Source organism: Scyliorhinus canicula, chromosome 10 (genome assembly GCF_902713615.1).
Source record: "Scyliorhinus canicula chromosome 10, sScyCan1.1, whole genome shotgun sequence".
Classification (NCBI taxonomy): Eukaryota; Metazoa; Chordata; class Chondrichthyes; order Carcharhiniformes; family Scyliorhinidae; genus Scyliorhinus; species Scyliorhinus canicula.
The window spans coordinates 190825826-190845540 of NC_052155.1; the positions used below are offsets into that span (position 1 = coordinate 190825826).

General features: G+C 43.3%; 1 protein-coding gene across 1 annotated transcript in view; it reads right to left on the bottom strand.

Moving 5' to 3' along the window:
- Positions 1–19715, bottom strand: part of fkbp9 (FKBP prolyl isomerase 9) — a 37358-nt gene that overhangs the window by 15151 nt on the left and 2492 nt on the right. Inside the window, exons 2-6 of the mRNA XM_038810392.1 lie at positions 17776–17921; positions 16988–17177; positions 16709–16854; positions 12125–12314; positions 1878–2023 (exon numbers count right to left, since the gene is read on the bottom strand). Of these exons, the coding sequence (XP_038666320.1) occupies positions 1878–2023; positions 12125–12314; positions 16709–16854; positions 16988–17177; positions 17776–17921 (818 nt within the window). The remainder of the gene's footprint in view (positions 1–1877; positions 2024–12124; positions 12315–16708; positions 16855–16987; positions 17178–17775; positions 17922–19715) is intronic.

Sequence of the window (19715 nt, forward strand, 5' to 3'; positions counted from 1 at the left end):
AGAAAAGGAAAGCTTTGTTTTTCCTGTTTGTGTGTTAGTGTCTGTGGGATTTTCCTTCTCTGAGTTTGTATCTAGTGCCTGTGTGATTGAGTTTACCCTCTGTGGCTGTGGTTCTGTTCGTTGTTTTAAAGTTGCTTGTTTATTGTGTTCTGTAGTTGTATTTTAAATTAGATCAAGTGAGAAGAATAAGCTGTGATAAAGTGATAGAGGAGTTGTTAAAGCAATTGCTTTGTTATGGTGGGAGAGCGGTAATTCTGGGGCAAGAATGTGGGTTGCTTCAAAAGCTATCCGCGGCTATGAAAGATTATTAAACTTACCTTTATGTATAATTCTTGAAAATTTACAGTTCAATATTACAGTTTTCAAAGAAGACGACGGTCTTAATCCATTTCATTTGTTTTCTCGGAATATTCTATTTTGATCAGTTCAAATTATTAATATTGAATGAGAGCAAAATGTTGTGGAGAAGCTCCAATGAATGAATGTGTGTGTTTAATAATGCATTTGTGTGGATTTTCTTTGTTGTGCTGCTAGCTTTAATGTTTTATTTTCCCTATTTTATTACTTTGCAATAGTAGTTTGAATAGGGAGTTTAAAATCAAATGGCAGCCGAGTTGGATTAAAAGTGTAATTTGAAACAAGGTAAATGCTTCAAATTCCTTAATCTTGGATATAATTGCTGGTCACGATCAGTTCTCAAGATATAGATATTTATATGTATAATATTTGTGTGTGGGGAAGCACTCGGAGGAAACCCATGCAGATGCAGGGAGAATGTGCAGACTCTATACAGTGACCTAAGCGGGAATCGAACCCGGGACCCTGGCACTGTGAAGCAACAATACTAACCACTGTGCTAACCTGCTGCCCCGTGCTGAATAATCGTCTTTCTTAGGAACTCCTTGGACTCCCCTTTGCCATTTCCTTCACCCACCTAACCTTTGGACACTAAGGGGCAATTTAGCGTGGCCAATCCACCCTAACCTGCACATCGTTGGGCTGTAGGAGGAAACCGGAGCACCCGGAGGAAACCCACACAGACACGGGGAGAAAGTGCAAACTCCACACAGAGTCTCCCAAGGCTGGAATTGAATCTGGGTCCCTGGAGCTGTGATGCCGTAGCATGGTAGCACAGGTGGATAGCACTGTGACTTCACAGCGCCAGGGTCGATTCCCCGCTGGGTCACTGTCTGTGCGGAGTCTGCACGTTCTCCCCATGTCTGCGTGGGTTTCCTCCGGGAGCTCCGGTTTCCTCCCACAGATGTGCAGGTTAGGTGGATTGGCCATGATAAATTGCCCTTAGTGACCAAAAAAAGGTTAGGAGGGGTTATTGGGTTCCGGGGATAGGGTGGAAGTGAGGGCTTAAGTGGGTCGGTGCAGACTCGATTGGCTGAATGACCTCCTTCTGCAATGTATGTTCTAACCACTGTGCCAACGTGTTGCCCCTTTATTTCACTGCTACATTTCCTCAATTTAAAATCAGAAATTCAGAAAGAGTAATACAATTACTAGGGGCAGCAGGGTAGCATGGTGGTTAGCATAAATGCTTCACAGCTCCAGGGTCCCAGGTTCGATTCCCGGCTGGGTCACTGTCTGTGTGGAGTCTGCACGTCCTCCCCCTGTGTGCGTGGGTTTCCTCCGGGTGCTCCGGTTTCCTCCAACAGTCCAAAGATGTGCGGGTTAGGTGGATTGGCCATGATAAATTGCCCGTAGTGTCCTACAAAAAGTAAGGTTAAGGGGGGGGTTGTTGGGTTACGGGTATAGGGTGGATACGTGGGTTTGAGTAGGGTGATCATGGCTCGGCACAACATTGAGGGCCGAAGGGCCTGTTCTGTGCTGTACTGTTCTATGTTCTAATTACACACACACCAACTTACTTATCCCTTCTTCACCATATCCCAGGTGAGGTGGAATTATAATTGTTCTTTTCTCGCCAACACACACACCCAGTAATCCTTCTTCCATTCCTGCAATAACATAGCTTTTCCCTATGTATGTGTTGTAAGTGTGATTCCGGGAATAGCTGAAAAAGAAATCAAACATTTGATGACATGGCAATTTTCTCGTTTCAGACTTCTCCGAAGAAAATGGAACAACATTGAAAATAGCAGGAGGCGGCCCTTCAGCCCTGCTCCACCTTTAATTATGATCGTCAAGTTCAATACCCTGATCCCACTATACAGTATTCTGGGTTTTATTGATAGGGGCACAGAGTACAAGAGCAAGGAGGTTATGCTGAACCTGTACAGAACACTAATTCAACCTCAGCTGGAATAGTGTCTACGGTTTGGGTGCCACATTTTAGTAAGTATGTGAATGCATTGAAGGGAATGCAGAAGAGGTTTACAAAAATGGTTCCAGTGGTGAGAAACTTCAGTTGTGAGGATAGATTGAAGAAGTTAGGACGGCTCTCCTCGGAGAGAAGACTAAGAGGAGATTTGATAGAGATGTTTAAAATCATGAGGGGGCTGGACAGAGTAGATAAGGTGAAACTGTTCCCACTCGTAGAAGGATTAAGAACGCGAGGGCACAGATTTAAGTGATTTGTAAAGGAAGCAAGTGCAATGTGAGAAAAAAAACTTTCACAGTGTGTATTTGGGGTCTGGAATACATTGCCTGGAAGTGTGGTGGAGGGAGGTTCAATCAAGGCTTTAAAGAGTTCATTCAATGATTATTTGGATAGAAATAATGTGCAGGGGTACAGGTAAAAGGCAAGGGAATGGCACTAAGCCATGATGCTCATTTGGAGAGCTAATGCAGGCACAATGAGTCAATGGCCTCCTTCTGCACTGTAACACTTGTGAACTGGAATAGAGTAACACGCCACACAGAGGAAACCCAAACATGTTCAGATTCCCCTCCATGTGACACATGAACCTGGTTCAGGTATTTGTCAGAGGCAGTATCCTGGGAGTTTCCTAGTCCTTGCCACGGTGTGGACCATCACCATAAAGTTTAAGGAGAAGACCCACGATCACCTTCTCATGGCAATACAGACACAGCCATGTCTATTCACAGCCGCAGTGTTCTGGAAAATACAGAATGTGTCATTTGAAACATAGAGGTCTGCCAACATCTGATCGGGGAGAGTGCAGGGAAAGATCCCACAAGAGGTTGGTGGCAGCTGAAGGGCACAGAAACTGTGGGCAGCAATTTCAGTCTATCAGAATGGTTATTACAACCTGCAGCAGGAAAAAGGCAAAAGAAAAAAGTTTTAAAAAATCTCTTTGTGTTGTTGGAAAATTGTGATGGACTGCCCCTTTAAGACCCGAAGTCCGATCCTTATCAGAGGTCCCGATCAGAACAGCTGAAACAGAGAAACCAGCGTGGACTTCAGACTCCTCCCCTTTTTCTCCCCACGAGGCAAGAAGCAAGAACAAAGACACCAGCAGCAGAACACCAGCGGCACCCGAAGAAGGAAGAAGGACAGCAGGAGCAGAGGCCCAGGAGAGGGAAGGCCCAGGAGAGAAGCGGCCCAAAAGACCAGACCAGACCAGAAGGAAGACGGCCCAGCAGCAGGAGAGAAGCAGCCACAGAAGACAGAAGAGGAGGAAAAGAGAAAACTGCACCAGGAGAGATGACCAGGAGGCTTGAAAGTGAAAGAGAGAGAGAGAGAGTCTGAAGGCCTCACCAACCAACCAGACAACATCAAAAAGTAAATAATGTTTTTAATTTAATGAGATAAAAAAGAGTATGTTAATAATAAAATAATTTAACCTGAAAAAGTGGTTATTAGCTTACTTCACTTCCTTAAGAACGCAGGACCCTGGACATCAATGCCATTAAGGGGTAAGTAAGTAAAATTCTTCAGTGAAGGTAGGAGTTATACCGGGGGATAACTTGAAAGGAGAGTTTGACCCGATTAGCACTCTCAGAGGCCTGTACTGGAGTCAGGGAGGGAGTTCCCTGGTCGCCGTTTTTAGAAGAAAGGCCCGTAAGGTTCTTTGGTATAAAGGGAATTCTAAAACATATAGGTGAATTTAAAAAACATGGCGCCCAGCGTGGAGGCCTAGAATATTAGAAGTTTCTAGGTAAAGCGAGGCTAGAATATTAGAAGTTTCTAGTTAAGCGGAGTAGGGGCTAGAATATTAGAAGTTTCTAGTTCCCAAGAAAAGCCTAGAATATTAGAAGTTTCTAGGTAAAGCGAGGCTAGAATATTAGAAGTTTCTAGGTAAAGCGAGGCTAGAATATTAGAAGTTTCTAGGTAAAGCGAGGCTAGAATATTAGAAGTTTCTAGTTAAGCAGAGTAGGGGCTAAAGAATAAATCATCCTCAGAGTAAGGCGGATTGTGCGGACATTTTCTGGAAAATAGGGACGCTTATATTCAGAAACCAATAATCAATCGACCCTTAACTAGAGCAGGAAGATAGTGCCTTGGTCAGCCTTGGATAGGGCCCAGAAAGGGTACTTATCCTTAATTTCAGAGTGCACCTGAAAGGGACAACCAGGAACAGAACTAAAAATCCGAAAATGGCAATTAGGGTAATTCTCATGCCCTGGGATACGGTCAAGAGAAATGTAGAAATGAAAAGGGAATGGAAGAAATTAAAAGAGCAAAAGAAATCCTGGACAGGAGATATGTATCCAGACGGAGATATCTCCCTCTTTGTTAGAGTGCCAAAAGCCCTGCAATATACAGATTCAGTCAGGGTCCTTAAAGCACTTTGTCAGTTTGCATTTGAAAAGCGAGCTGAATCACTAATCGTATTTGGACACAGACAGAAGCATGCAGCTGCTCAAGTGGGCAAAGTGTGTTCCAAACTGATTAAAATCATTGACGGAGTAAACAGGACAGAAATAATACAGATCCATAGTAAACACAAAATTAACTCTGAAGTGGTAGGCAAATATATAAAACAACTGCAGAAAAATGAACCATTAGAAATGGAAAGTGACGAGGAATCAGGCCTAGAATCAGATAGCCGAGAGAATTCGGACTCCTGTGAAAATTTCCCAACGGGATACAATTTTCCATACCCAGATCCAAGTCTGTTTCAGGAAGAAAATTGGCCTCAGCAATCTGCCACACATAAGAAAGAAGCGTTTATCGATCATTTCGTTGAACCACAAGAAAGTGAAGAGGAACAAGGCATAGTTGGGATTATGGCGCCTCCTGTGATGGGATTGGAAGAATTATCATCCTCATCCGAGAATGAGGAAATAGTCAAACCAAAGAGAGGAATAGGGAATAGAAAAAATTCTAAACCATTAGAAATAGGGGATTATAGCGATCACTGGAAACACCAACAACCTTCCACTTATCAACCAGTAAATAAGGATGTACCGTATTATATGTATAATCCAGAAGCAGAAATGGTACACCATAGAGATCAGGAAGGATGGGAAAGAGAGATTACAGCTAGGGGACTTAAAATAGGAGAAATATTAGGCGGAAGTCAACAAATTGATTCTACGAAATTACTAGAATTACCAAACGTTACCCCCAAAGCTAAAATTTGGCAAATGAGCAAAGGGTATGACAGTTTCGGAAGAGCCATGAGTAGGGTAAGGAACAGCACAGAAACACAAGGCCAGATAATAGCAGCACTAAGACCACAGGAAAGGATACAGAATCGTCCAAGACCCCAAAAAACTGCTCCTACTCCAATGGATAGGGCAAGTTATGCTCCACGAGATAGCCAGGTACCAAGTGCAAGGTTTGAAGAATATATAGAATCGGTGGAAGAGTTTGCACAACATGGTACCCCCTATTTTGAGAAAGAACCGGTACGACGACGGATACATTTCTCCGAATATAGGGACCCAGATAGAGGTGCCCCTTTGAGAACACCATGCCCCAGAAGTGAGAAAATAGTTCAGTCATTTACACCAGGTCCAGAGGAAGGACAGGGAGGCATGGTACCGTATAAAATAGTAGCAGCCGTAATGAAGACAGCAGGCCCAAAGAAACATGGGGAGAGTAGAATTGAGTATTCACAGAGGTTAAAACAGTTAGCGAAGAAAATGGGGGCATCAGGAGAATCCACCAAATTGATTGATTTACATACAGTGGGAGAAATAGTTACAGGCGAAGTCGCAGATTTAATAAATGAGTTAGATTTGGGAAATGAGAGAGCTAATTTAATGAAAGAGATGACAGAGGCAGCATATGCAGGGGAACACCTCACACCATATATCGACCGAATATATGAGGTTAATAAGGAAGAGGGGGTCGATGTAGTCAGATTCCTGAGGGAATTAGGACCCAAGATTCCAGGAGGAAAAAGCCTCTCAATAATACTGTTAACGACCTCTAGAAGAGAAATAGGAAGAGAACTGGTTAAATTTGATTTGGCAGGCAAAGCATTTAAGGATAAACACACAAAAGGGGAACAAAAAAGAGCAGCTGCCCAAAATAATGTTTCAACACAAAATGCTCAGATTAGACCACCAAACCGACAGATACCTGACAAATCGGAACAAAATCCAGCACAACCAGCAATGCCACAACATGGGTATAATTTGCGGTCACAAGGGCCACCTCCACCACAAAATCTAGATTATTTACCAAGGGGACAATTCCTAGCCCTCAGTCGGGAGGAAAGAGACAGATTCATTGAGGATAGGAGAAGAAGAGCAGCTGGTCAGGGGAGGATTGAGCAAGGTAGATATCAACCACCAGAAGGGTATCCGGGACGCTCGCGAGGGGGATTCCGAGGAGGAGGCAGAGGAGGCCCCGGTATATATGGACAGGATTCGGCTTCTCCCCTTAAACAGGCTATACAAAATCTAACAACAGAAACAGACAAAGGAGAATTAGTAGTAGTATACAAGGGGGAAAGATGTATAGTGGACACAGGGGCTGAGATATCAATGATAAGGGAAGAAGCTGGAAATCCGACAGGAAAGAAATACATAGTAGAAGGAGCATTAGGGAATAAGGATATTAGACCAGAAGTTAGATTGGGAGAATTACTGGCAATATCAGGAACTGATAATCTGATGGCAGGGAAAGATTTAATAAAAATAGATACTGGAAAAATAAGGATATTAAAACCAATTGATAACATGGAGGAAATAAGGAAACAGAAAGAGAAAAGTATTTTAAATGACGAAGCTTGGAAGAAGATGGAAGAAGTACTGATGGGAGCAAACCTAGCGATAGGTAAGAATGACACAGGTTTGCTTAGCCAGCAATTTCAACACACAATTCACGGGGGACAACACAGACCTCAAAAACAGTATCCTTTGCCTAGAGGAGCTAAGAGCGAGCTGGAGATAATAATCAAGGAATTGGAGCAGCAGGGGATTATTCAAGGGGTCACATATGCCTCAACAAATAGTCCACTTCAGGTAGTAAGAAAACCAGATGGTACATTTAGAATGGTAACAAATTACAAAGCTTTAAATAAAGTCACAAAGAAGGACAAGAGATATTTAATAAATCCACAAGCTACCTTAGAGCAAGTCGCGGGAAAAACTTACTTAACTAGTATAGATTTGGCGAATGGATTCTGGAGTGTTCCATTAGACCCAGACAGCAGGGAGAAAACAGCATTCACCTTTGGAACTAAGCATTATGTATATTGTAGACTTCCACAGGGATATGTTAATTCTCCAAATCACTTTCAGGCAATAATCAGGGAGCTGATTCAAGATGATTTGGCCTTAGTATATATCGATGATATATTAATTGGAGATGACGATCAGGACATACATGTGGAAAGAGTGGCCAGGATCATTAAGACACTTGGTGAAGCAGGCTTTAAAATAGGGCTAAAGAAATGTCAAATTGGGAGAAGCGAAGTCAACTATTTGGGTTATTCAGTATCGAAGGAAGGTAGAGAGGCCAGTATTGAAATGAGGAAGAAGATAGCTGAAATTACTGCGCCGGTTTCGAAAAAAGGGGTTCAAAAAATAATGGGAATGTTGGGATATCTAAGGCCAGTAGTGAAGGACTTCAGTCTCTATGCTAAAGCCATTTATCAAACCTTGAAAGGGGATTTTATTTGGACCAGCGAGGCCCAGAGAGGGTTAGATCAGTTAAAGGCAGCAATTGCGATATCGGGGTCATTAGTTGGGAGACAAGAAGAGGATGATTTAAGCATTAAATTAGACATATATAAAAATGGATATGGTATGGTACTTGCTAATCTTAGCAATCAGACACCTATCAAACATCTGACAGGAAACTGGTCGAGAGCTGAACAAAAGTTTTCAAACATCGAGAAATGTCTAGCAGCTATAACAAAGAGAATAGCAGAGATAGAAAACTTGTCGGGTGGTAAGAAAATTTATGTCACAACTGAGTTTCTGGAGTTAAAGGAGCTAACCAAGAGACAGATTTGCCAGCAAGGCGCGAATACAGCTCGATGGGAAAGATGGGAAACCATTCTTCTAAACCCTGACTTAATGTTTGTTCATAACATTCAAAAGGGACAGAAACTTGATGAGCCAGTTAGTAAAACGGAGTTGGTGAATGCTTGGGTATTATATACTGATGGTAGTAAAGTCAAGAAGGACGAAGAACAAGCCAGATGGGCATTCATTTTAAAAAATTCAGGAAACATAGTAGTGGAGGAACAGGGAGTAATCATTGGATCAGCTCAGACAGCTGAGGTAGAGGGAGTATTGCAAGGGTTAAAGGAGTGTCACCAGCGAAAGCTGCAGGAAGTTACCGTTGTAACCGATAGCTTTTTCGTGCAGCAAGGATTGGAGAAAGATTTGGAGTTTTGGAAACTAAACGGTTGGACGAACGGTAGAAATAAACTACTGGAACAGAAAGAACAGTGGGAAGAGATAGATAAAATTTTAGCCGATATGGAGATCCAGACAATTCATCAAAAAGCACACACAAAAGGAATTGGGGAACTGTGTAAGGGGAATCAGGAAGTGGATGAATTAGCCAGACTTAGGACAATAATCTTGGGGACTCTTGGGAACTCAGCAGCCGACCATCAAATGATAATTAAGCAAGTACATGAAGCCACAGGACATGGGGGTCACGTTGTAGTCTCAAGGGAGTTGAAGAAGTTGGGACTTAAAATAGCCTATTGGAGACAACATTTAACTGCAGTAAGGAGAAAATGTGAGAGATGTATGGCCTGTGGAGGACAGAGAGGAAATAAAACATATGGGAGCATAAAAACTGAGAAACCAATGCAGGAATGGTCATTAGATTATGCAGGACCACTTTTTCCCAGAAGCAGCAAAGGTAATTTGTATTTTTTAGTCAAAGCTGATAGCTGCACGGGAGAAATTGACCTTAGAGCAACCAGCAAAGCAAATGGAGCCACAACCAAAAGGGTATTGGCAGAAATGATGACCTCCAGAGGTAGACCAGAATCGATCCGAATGGACAACGCGCCACACTTTAGAAACAATACTGTTATTAACTTTTGTGCTGACAGAGGAATAACAATCAATTGGGCCGTGAAATATGCACCTGAGAGTAATGGAATGGCTGAGAGGTCTGTAAGAAAAGTAAAGGATTGGATCATAAAGAATCAGAATAATAAAGGCTGGGATAAAGACATTGAAAGAATAGTATTTGATCTTAATAGCAACCTTGGAACCTCTGTCCCCCAGGGACAAGGAGACCCAAGTGAATCTGGGAATTATCAAGTAGGAGACGAAGTTTGGGTGAAGTTACCAACTAAGACTGCGGGGAAAATCATTCGCGAGACTGTAAAATGTAAAGACAAGATTGTTCAGATTCTGGGTACACATACAATTGAATTAGAGAAGCATGGTGTCTGGAGCAAAAGAAATTGTGTCACGCTTGAAACACACGACCCAGTGAGCATCAGAGGAGTTTGAGATTCTTCGAATCTCACTCAGGGGTGCAATGACAGAAGGAGGCTTGACTACATCAAGGATATGGAATATAAACCAGTTCAAAAAGAAATGATGGCAAAAGGAATCCGGAAGTCCTGGAGAGGGCACTTCTGGGATAATCCGAATTAAAGAATAGGGCCCTCTCCACCCTTGATCTGTTCATTTGCTTTTTCAGGTGGAAAAAATTAATAACAAACCAGGTCGCAAGAAGGAAGAGAACTACACTCCAATAACAAACCAGTTCGCGAGAAGGAAGAGAACTACACTCCAGAGAAGAATCTGTTCGACAGGATTGGGGGGAAACTAATGATATAATTGGCTACAAATTTGAGGGAATTAAATGCAAATTAGAATATCAAATTATAACTGGACAGTGAAACCCCCGGTCAGACATCTCTAACTGGACATTAGTTGATGGATGATCTGTGGTCTCCATGGGGTATGTACTACGCAGTGGAATCATTAAGGTCTCGGCAGCAGATAGCAGCGACTGACGAGGAACCCCAATATGATCAATGATAATAGGTTAAGAATTTCAGTAGCTTGATACTACGGCGGGAAAATTGTTACCAATGCAACAAAACAATATTGCATTGAAGAGCTATAATCGTTGATAAGAAAATTTTTTTATTTTCATGTAAATTGATAGGGACTGTTGTATATATATGAGAAGGGGGGTATGTGTGTCGTTAAATAACTTGATCCGCATTTCTAAACTGTGAATGTTTTAATAGAGGGTTAGTTAGTATGTAATAATGATTGTTCCAAAAGCCAAGAAGCGATGTTTCGATATTGATATTAAATTGTTAACAGTTGAAAATATGTAAAGTGTAACACACAGTCTATTGGTTAGGTAATGTATAAGGTGTTAAGATAAGATAAAAATTTTACTATGTATAGAACAATAAGGAGAATTTGTTTGGGAAGAAAAAAAAAGAGACGGTTCAATGCGGTTTTGTAAATGCTGAAATGAAAAATATACACGTTGTCAGAAAGATGTTCTCTCATGTAAACCAGGGGTTGGCAGACTTACATGATTCACGACAATGTTAGACATTAATGGGGAAGTTAGGAATACAAGCAGGATCAATTGAACATTTTAAATTAATAAGACTAGGGGATCAGTGGGGGGTAAAAGATATCACAATTACCACATTCCAATCAGAAATGGAAAACAAGACTCGTATTGACACTGGTCTATGATATGCATACAAATGACAATGATCAGGGATGTAGGTTAGTACAATTGGATGGGGGGACAATAAACCAAATTATAGTAATGTTTCAAATGTCAAGACGGGGTGTTCTGGAAAATACAGAATGTGTCATTTGAAACATAGAGGTCTGCCAACATCTGATCGGGGAGAGTGCAGGGAAAGATCCCACAAGAGGTTGGTGGCAGCTGAAGGGCACAGAAACTGTGGGCAGCAATTTCAGTCTATCAGAATGGTTATTACAACCTGCAGCAGGAAAAAGGCAAAAGAAAAAAGTTTAAAAAAATCTCTTTGTGTTGTTGGAAAATTGTGATGGACTGCCCCTTTAAGACCCGAAGTCCGATCCTTATCAGAGGTCCCGATCAGAACAGCTGAAACAGAGAAACCAGCGTGGACTTCAGACTCCTCCCCTTTTTCTCCCCACGAGGCAAGAAGCAAGAACAAAGACACCAGCAGCAGAACACCAGCGGCACCCGAAGAAGGAAGAAGGACAGCAGGAGCAGAGGCCCAGGAGAGGGAAGGCCCAGGAGAGAAGCGGCCCAAAAGACCAGACCAGACCAGAAGGAAGACGGCCCAGCAGCAGGAGAGAAGCAGCCACAGAAGACAGAAGAGGAGGAAAAGAGAAAACTGCACCAGGAGAGATGACCAGGAGGCTTGAAAGTGAAAGAGAGAGAGAGAGAGTCTGAAGGCCTCACCAACCAACCAGACAACATCAAAAAGTAAATAATGTTTTTAATTTAATGAGATAAAAAAGAGTATGTTAATAATAAAATAATTTAACCTGAAAAAGTGGTTATTAGCTTACTTCACTTCCTTAAGAACGCAGGACCCTGGACATCAATGCCATTAAGGGGTAAGTAAGTAAAATTCTTCAGTGAAGGTAGGAGTTATACCGGGGGATAACTTGAAAGGAGAGTTTGACCCGATTAGCACTCTCAGAGGCCTGTACTGGAGTCAGGGAGGGAGTTCCCTGGTCGCCGTTTTTAGAAGAAAGGCCCGTAAGGTTCTTTGGTATAAAGGGAATTCTAAAACATATAGGTGAATTTAAAAAACAGCAGAACTAATGACAATAAAGGCCACAAGCTGTGAGATAACTGGAAGTCAACATCAATGAGAATGAAGCATAAAGATACCTTGAGTCAAACAAAGTGCCGTCCATTAGCGTGCCATTGTAATGATATCTTACAAAATCTCCCACTTTTGTTTTCCTGGAACAGGGATCAGGAACAAATTCCTGTTCAATGGCAACGCTGTCTTTAGGATTGTGGAAATCCACCAAAGTTACATGAAAGACCAAAGTGGCTTGTGAGGCAATATCCTTCCCTGTAATATTAAAGGAGAAAACACAAGTTAGCCAAGGAAAAACAACATCATCTAGCACAGGGGTGGGCAAACTTTTCCGTGCAAGGGCCACATTCAGAAATTCACAATTTTAAAGGGCCGCATAGTATATTAATTAATAGTCCCGGTTGTAACCAATTAGCGTGCGGCATATATCTCAGCGCTACCCCCGGGGGCATCCTGCCTTTAGCCCTCTTTTTCTCTACTTTTCAAAAATGGCGCTTCACCCGGTTATGATTCTGGGCGCCTCATATAGAACATGGAACAGTACAGCACAGAACAGGCCCTTCGGCCCTCGACGTTGTGCCGAGCAATGATCACCCTACTCAAGTCAACGTATCCACCCTATACCAGTAACCCAACAGCACCCCCCCCCCCCCCCCCCCCCAATTAACCTTATTAAAAAATATGACTTGATCTTGGTGGGCCGCATAAAGACCTTTGGCGGGCCGCATGCGGCCCGCGGGCCGTAGTTTGCCCACCCCTGATCTAGCAACACCTACTTGCACTGTTTTTCAAATCATTTGCAAGGTGTACACTCAGTTCGTAAAGCTCCCATCCCAAATTTTCTGTATTTTACACCAGTGTTGGTTACTTCATCTGTTGCTAATGCGCAGAATCTTTACAAAGTAAAGCAGTTTCCAGCAATTCTTCAGTAAAGTATGCTCACAGGGCAAGGAGAAAGCAGAGTTCATTCCTTCCCCAGAAGCTCTTTCCTCCCCCACTTTAATCCACCAATGCTATTCTATTAAACCAGGAGTTTATTTCATTTGTTCATTAGGTGGCAATGGATCAGCGTTCTCAATGCAGCACCCATCAGGCCTTTAGCCAGGGAACCCAATGATCCTCCTTACAAAGCAAATTCAATAAGTTTGCACTGGTATCACGGAATCAAAAAACCGCCAGCAATATGAAAAGCCTGTGGCTCCCATCCCATTGGACCCGCACTTTACATCCTGCAACTCAATGCTGAGGGCCTATCTGCAGCCAGGACACTCCTGGTTAGGGACCTTCGCTCCACAACAATAATCCACTTCCTCCATCATCTCAAATTCTGTGCAACGTCTCACACATCCAGCAAAGACCCTCCCTGCTCCATATTTGACTCTTGATCTTCATTAACTTAAAGCGGCAACGGTTTGCAACCCACAAAAAGCCAAAGAACAAAGAAGAATACAGCACAGGAACAGGCTCTTCGGCCCTCCAAGCCTGTACTGGTCATGATACCAACCTTTGCCAAAACACTCAGCAATTGGGAGAAATACACCAAGATATTGGAACAAAGTGTTATAACGATAATCTGTTAAAAATTTGCCACACAGTCAGGGCAACATTGGAACAGGAGTAGGCCATTCAACCCCTCGAGCCTGTCCCTTCATAAATTATATCACGGCTGATCTGTGACCTAACTCCATATACCTGCCTTTGGCCCATATCCCTTCATATCTTTGCTTAATAAAAATCTATCTATCTCAGATTCAAAATTAACTGTTTTGCTTCAGCTGCTGTGTGTGGGAGAGAGCTCCAAACCTCTACCACCCTTTGAGTGAAGTTCTTCCAAACATCTTCCTGAACGGCTTAGCCCTAATTTTTAGACTATGTCACCCTAGTTTTAGAATCTCCAACCAATGAAAATAGTTCATCTTTATCTACCCTGTCTCTCCCTGTTAATATCTTGAATACTTCAATCAGATCACCCCTTAACTGTCTAAATTCTAGCAAAACCAGGTCGAATTGGAGTAATCTCTCCTTGTAACTCAACCTCTGTAATCCAAGTATCATTTTTGTAAACCTACGTTGCCATCCCTCCAAGGCCAAAATATCCTTCCCAGGGTGTGGTGCCCAGAACTGCTCACAGTGACTCCAAGTGAGGTCTAATCAGGGCTTTGTACAGCTGCAGCATAATTCCTGTGTTTTTATATTCCAATCGTCTATATATAAAAGGCTGGCATTCCATTAACCTTTTTCATCATTTTCTGCACTTGTTCCTAGAATTTTAGATCTATGCACCTGAACCCCCAAGTCTCTTTGGACATCCACTGCACCTAACCTCTTTCCATTTAGATAGTATTCTGCTTTATCCTTTTTTGGTCCAGCATTGATAACTTGAGCCGCATGGTAGCATAGTGGATAGCACAACTGCTTTACAGCTCCAGGGTCCCAGGTTCGATTCCTGGCTTGGGTCACTGTCTGTGTGGAGTCTGCACGTTCTCCCCGTGTGTGCGTGGGTTTCCTCCGGGTGCTCTGGCTTCCTCCCACAGTCCAAAGATGTGCAGGTTAGGTGGATTGGCCATGATAAATTGCCTTTATTGTCCAAAATTGCCCTTGTGTTGGGTGGGGTTACTGGGTTATGGGGTGGAGGTGTGTACTTGGGTAGGGTGCTCTTTCCAAGAGCCGGAGCAGACTCGATGGGCTGAATGGGCTCCTTCTGCACTGTAAATTCTATGAACGTCACACTTCCTTACATTAAATTCCATCTGCCACAATTCTTCCCCTTCACCTAGTCTGTCAATATCTCCTTGCACTTTCTGCTATCATCTAGGCTGTCTACTGTGACACCTAACTCTGTATCACTTGCAAATTTGGATATACGACTTTCTATACCCTAGTCCAAGTCATTAATGAATAATTGAGGGCCCAACACAGATCTCTGTGGTACACCATTAGTCACCTGTCAAGCAGCCACCAGAATTTTCCCATGGGGATATCGCCCTGTGTATATACTTTGTCCTTCATTGCTAGAGGGATGGAGTTTAAGACTAGGGAGGTTATGTTGCAATTGTATACGGTGTTAGTGAGGCCACACCTGGAGTATTGTGTTCAGTTTTGGTCTCCTTACCTGAGAAAGGACGTACAGGCACTGGAGGGTGTGCAGAGGAGATTCACTAGGTTAATCCCAGAGCTGAAGGGGTTGGATTATGAGGAGAGGTTGAGTAGACTGGGACTGCACTCGTTGGAATTTAGAAGGATGAGGGTGGATCTTATAGAAACATTTAAAATTGTGAAGGGAATAGATAGGATAGATGTGGGCAGGTTGTTTCCACTGGCGGGTGAAAGCAGAACTAAGGGACATAGCCTCAAAATAAGGGGAAGTAGATTTAGGACTGAGTTTAGGAGGAACTTCTTCACCCAAAGGGTTGTGAATCTATGGAATTCCTTGCCCAGTGAAGCAGTTGAGGCTCCTTCATTAAATGTTTTTAAGGTAAAGATACATAGTTTTTTGAAGAATAAAGGGATTAAGGGGTTATGGTGTTCGGGCCGTAAAGTGGAGCTGAGTCCACAAAAGATCAGCCATGATCTCATTGAATGGCGGAGCAGGCTCGAGGGGCCAGATGGCCTACTCCTGCTCCTAGTTCTTATGTTCTTTTCTTATGGAAGAGAAGTCTGTCTTCCCACTCCAACAATATCAGTCCTCCAGTGACCCAGATGCGACAGACCAACTGACTGAATGCCTGGACAGTGTCCTCCAGGTCAGATTGGAAGAGATGACAAAGAACTTGAACTTCAGACTCTAAAGTCAGAAATGTTGGAGAATCCTTCACCAACTCAAAGCAGCCCAGTAGCCATTAACGCCAAGCCGCCTATCTGCAAATACTAATCAGGTCACAAGTTTTCGCCTTCACATGGGGAAAATCACTGCTAGAAAAAAGAAATGAAGAAGCAAACCCAGAGAGTGGAAACTCTTCCACAGGCAGCACAACTCCAGATTGGAAATCCAGCACCACTCCAGAGTTGGACAAAGTTCTACAAACCGTCAAGCTGGGCACTGCTGCTGGTTATAACAATATCCTCACCGAGTTCCTAAAACACCTAGGCCCTCAGGCCCGCTGCTGGTTGACCCAATTCTTTTCAAGGATCAAATGAGAGGAAAAACTGCCAAAATCCTGGCACATGTCTAAAATCAACAGCTTCTCAGAACCAGGTAAAGAACCAAAATTACCATCAAACTACCGTCCAATATCCCTGATATCAGTAAGCTTCAATGGAGTAGAGCACCTAATCCTACAGCAGATTTAATCAGAAACAGAGAACATCTTGGGTATGGACTAAACAGACTTTCAACAAGGCATTACCTTATTTTGGGTTAAAAGAAATTTTAAAATCAATGAATCAGGTGGATTTTTATGACAATGGTTTCCAATTTCACCATCTGCCGTGGTGGGATTTGGACCCGGGTGTCCAGATTCTGCCCTGGGTTTATAGATTACTAGTCAAGTGACAATACCGCTATTGGCCTTCCCACAATTAATTTTGATGAGTAACAGGCTCATCAACTAAACCATGATTAGGAATTCAGACAGATTCTGCCCCTACCTGATATGCAACACATTTCAATCAGTGGGTCAACCGAGCTGCAATTTTACTGGCAGTCTTACCATCTCCTTTGTCTCCATAGCCCAGGAATGGTGGCATAGTGATCGTCCTCTTCTCTCCCATGCACATACCCAGCAGCCCCTCATCCATGCCTGCGATCAACCAGCCAATTCCAATGTAGGTGTCATAGGTTTGCTGCCGAGTGTGGCTGCAAGGACATGACAAATAGCAGTGAGCAAGGGGCTGTTCAAACGACAGCTGTAGCAAATCAACACTGGAAATATTAATAATTAATAACAATACATGGAAAGCAAGTGAAAAATGAAATGAAATTCTCATACCTGGAGTCAAAGAGGGTGCCGTCCAGGAGAGTGCCATTGTAATGGTAACGGACAAAATCAGATACCTGCACTGTGCGACTGCAGTTTTCAGGTTTATAGTGAACATCGATTTTCACTTTATCGTCAGGGTTCCAGATATCGAGCATCAATACGTCAAAAAACAAGGTGGCACCAGGTGGGATTATATCAGCTGTACATTAAAAATATCAGAAGTCATGTGGAGTATTACATTCAATTCTGGGCATTAAACTCTGTAAGGATAAAATACCCTAAAGAGGGTAGAGTACAGATTCACCAGGGTGACACTTGGATATAGAAGGGCTAATTACAAGAACATGTTGCATATGCTGGGCTTGTATTCCCTTGAGTATAGGAGCCTGAAGGGTAATCTGATCAAGGTGTATACAATGTCCAAATAATTTGTGAGGGCAGATACGAAGGAGCTATTTCCCCTGGGTGGTGAGTCCAGAACGAAGGGGATATTCATTTTAAAGTGAGAACCAGGTTATTCAGGGAAGCAGTGTCACACAAAGGGTAATCGAAACCTGGAACGCACTCCACCAAATCGTCACAAACTGGGGCCAATTGGAGCTCTCGAGCATCAATCAGGGGAAGTGGAGTAAAGGTGGTGAAGTACAGCTCAGCCATGTTTTTGTTGAATGGCGGAACAAATTTGAGGGGCTGACTGGTCTCCTGTTCTAAAGGAGGTACATTAAGAACCAAAACAAGGACTACTTCAATTACTAAATAAAGGCAAAGATAAGGACATCAGCCAGAATTTTTCTTACACATTCCTTCTTCGCCATAGGCCAGGTGAGGTGGCACTTTTATAAAACGTCTTTCATTCACACACATCCCAATCAGAGCTTTATCCATCCCAGCAATCAGTCGCCCTTTACCCACAAACGCATTGTAAGTGGAGCCACGATCATAGCTGAAAGAGAGTAATAGGGTCAATGAAACACCTCAATTGTAACAACAGATTTCAAAATGTTATATAACCTGAAACAATTATAGAGATTAAAAACCAGACTAAAGATGCACCGTAACTAAAAAACAGTAACTGGGGGGGGGGGTCACATGCTGTCAGCACAGGAGCTGTTTAACCCTATATTTTATCCTGATGCACATTTCATATTTGTTTTCTCTTAGGTTACATGGAGGTTCTTGATTGGTGTTTTGTGAAGAAGAGTCGAGAGAATTAGTAAAAATCCTCGTTTGTTGGGTGGTCAGAGGGAGCTGGGGTGGGGCGCAGCTCGCAGTGGCGTTGTTGCTAATCAGGCTCTCGTTTCGGCAGTGCTGTGTATATCCAGATGATGGCCGCCATTGAAAATGTTGTCTTGGTTGAAGACCTTGTAGCTCCAGTGCAGGTCATTACAGCTCACTTTGAAGAATTGTGGGGTACTTTTAGGAGAATGGTGGAGGCGCATGTGGGTTCTTGCACTCGAAAGAGCACTGTCCCTGTTGAGGGCCCGCCTTCATGGCGTCAAGATCTTGCTGCATGGTGTGTCGTTTATCTTGACGTGATCAGGAGGTAGGGCCCGGACAGGTGCGTCCCTGGTGAGAGGTGAGTTCCTAATTGAGGTTGAGAATTGGCTCCCATGTTTCGGTAACCATGGTTTGGAGGCTGGGTGCATCAGATTCAACAAAGCACAACAAATATGATCTTCGAGGCCATGAATCACTGGTCCTATATTGTCCTATTCTCGATGCTTGTCATGAGGGGTTGGAGATGGTTGCACAGGTTGAGCCATCCCCCCACCCCAGGCCAGGGCCTAGTGATGGTGCCGCATGCTTCGATGGTTGGAATCCTTGAGAGATCTTGAAACATACTCACTGGCATATCCTTTACCTCCTCATGCAATTTGGATGGTGTCTTTATCCTGAAATTCTTCTATAATCCTGGACGTTAGTCCCTCATGATTATGTTGTTGATTTTTCAATCATTGTCCTGCAAGGTAGTGCGTGATTTGAGCACGAGGATGTTCGAGGACATCCAATTGTTCGGTCTTGAGAGGTTCTTCTTCTTGGGTTAGGGTCCCATCTTCTTAGTATAAGTGGGATGGTGCATTGCCCCAGATGGGATAGCAGAGGCATGGGTTTGGCTGAGGTGCAGATTTGTGTCTGTGTTGGAGGTCCTGGGGGTACAGCTTCCTGTGTGTCAGGATGTGTTGGGCTATGGTAGATGCAGTGCTGTGGCTGTCACCCCGAAGGGCTTGGGATATCCCTTCTCAAGGGTGACTGTTGGAGCGGAGGGGGCATCCTGGAAGTTTGGGGTTTTGCTTCTTCAGTGGCCTGGGGATGAGCCAAGCCCTATGCTTGGTGGACATCCTGCTGCCCAGCCCCGGGAGAGAGCTTTTTTTGTGGATTAATTGACCTGTTCTCCTCTTCACTGTTGGCTGTTCAGTGTGTGCCAGGGAAAGCATACACAAGATCGAGGCAACTCAAAACTGATGAAGCTTTGGAGGAATATCGGGAAAGTAGGACGAATCTCAAACGCGCAATAAAGAGGGCTAAAAGGGGTCATGAAATATCTTTGGCTAACAGGGTTAAGGAAAATCCCAAAGCCTTTTATTCGTATGCAAGGAGCAAGAGGGTAACTAGAGAAAGGATTGCCCCACTCAAAGACAAAAGAGGGAATTTATGCGTGGACTCAGAGGAAATGCGTGAGATTCTTAATGAGTACTTTGCATCGGTATTCACAAAGCAAAGGGTCAAGACGGATGTT